The sequence below is a fragment of the Pyrgilauda ruficollis genome, unplaced genomic scaffold (assembly GCF_017590135.1).
Source record: "Pyrgilauda ruficollis isolate IOZ18807 unplaced genomic scaffold, ASM1759013v1 scaffold3903, whole genome shotgun sequence".
In the NCBI taxonomy this organism is placed as follows: Eukaryota; Metazoa; Chordata; class Aves; order Passeriformes; family Passeridae; genus Pyrgilauda; species Pyrgilauda ruficollis.
In genome coordinates this window covers 1-917 of record NW_024525383.1, presented here as the reverse complement: position 1 = coordinate 917, position 917 = coordinate 1, and the positions used below count along the sequence as shown (strand labels likewise).

The 917-nt window shown below is 61.1% G+C and overlaps 1 protein-coding gene across 1 annotated transcript; it reads right to left on the bottom strand.

The window, feature by feature from the left end:
• Positions 1-471: 471 nt before the first annotated feature.
• On the bottom strand, positions 472-690 carry SNRPD2 (small nuclear ribonucleoprotein D2 polypeptide). The gene has a single exon (XM_041476731.1). The coding sequence runs from the start codon at positions 640-642 to the stop codon at positions 487-489; it is 156 nt and encodes a 51-aa protein (XP_041332665.1). The 5' UTR covers positions 643-690; the 3' UTR covers positions 472-486.
• Between the last annotated feature and the right edge of the window lie 227 nt (positions 691-917).

The window sequence follows — 917 nt, the reverse complement described above, 5'->3', positions numbered from 1 at the left end:
GGGACACTTTGGTGACCCCTTGGGGACACCTTGGGGGCATTGAAAACCCTGGAGAAGAATCTGCTGAAGGCCCAGGGGAACCCATGACGACACCGAGCTGACCTTGGGAGAACTGAGACCACCATGGGGACACCATGGGGACACCACAGGGGGGGACATCATGGACACTGTGGGGACACTGTGGGAAGACTGTGGGGACAGGGGGAATACCATGAGGACACCGTGGGGACAGGGGGAACACTGGGGGGACACCGCAGGGACAGTGGGGACACCATGGGGACATCATGGGGACCCTGGTGACACCTTAGGGACACCTTGGGGACATTGAAAACCCTGGAGATGAATCTGCTGAAGGCCCAGGGGAACCCATGATGACACCGAGCTGACCTTGGGAGAACTGAGACCACCATGGGGACACTATGGGGACACCACAGGGAGCCAGGTGACACTTTGGGGACCCTGGAGACACCCTGGGGACACGGAGGCTCACCTGTCGAAGGCCTTGACGCGGCCCAGCAGCTTCTTGTTGTTGCGGCAGTTGATGAGCACCTGCGTGTTGTTCTTGACGCTCTGCGTCAGCACCGACAGCGGGCCCGTGTTGAACTCCTCCTCCTCGCGCTTCTGCAGCTCCTCGGGGGTCATCTCGCTCTTGGGCTTGTTCAGCAGGCTCCTGGGGACGTGGGGGACACCGTGGGGACATCAGGGGGACGGCAGGATACCATGGGGACATCACAGGGACATCACAGAAACCAGGGGAACGTAGGGACACGGGGACATGGAGATGGTTCTTTGGGGTCATCTCGCTCTTGGGCTTGTTCAGCAGCTCCTGGGGATGTGGGGGACACCGTGGGGACGTTGGGGACACCGTGGGGACATCAGGGGGACATCGTGGGGACAGCAGGATACCATGGGGACAT

Excerpts from the sequence above, each read along its gene's own strand:
- SNRPD2 (XM_041476731.1), bottom strand. The coding sequence starts at position 642 with ATGACCCCCGAGGAGCTGCAGAAGCGCGAGGAGGAGGAGTTCAACACG.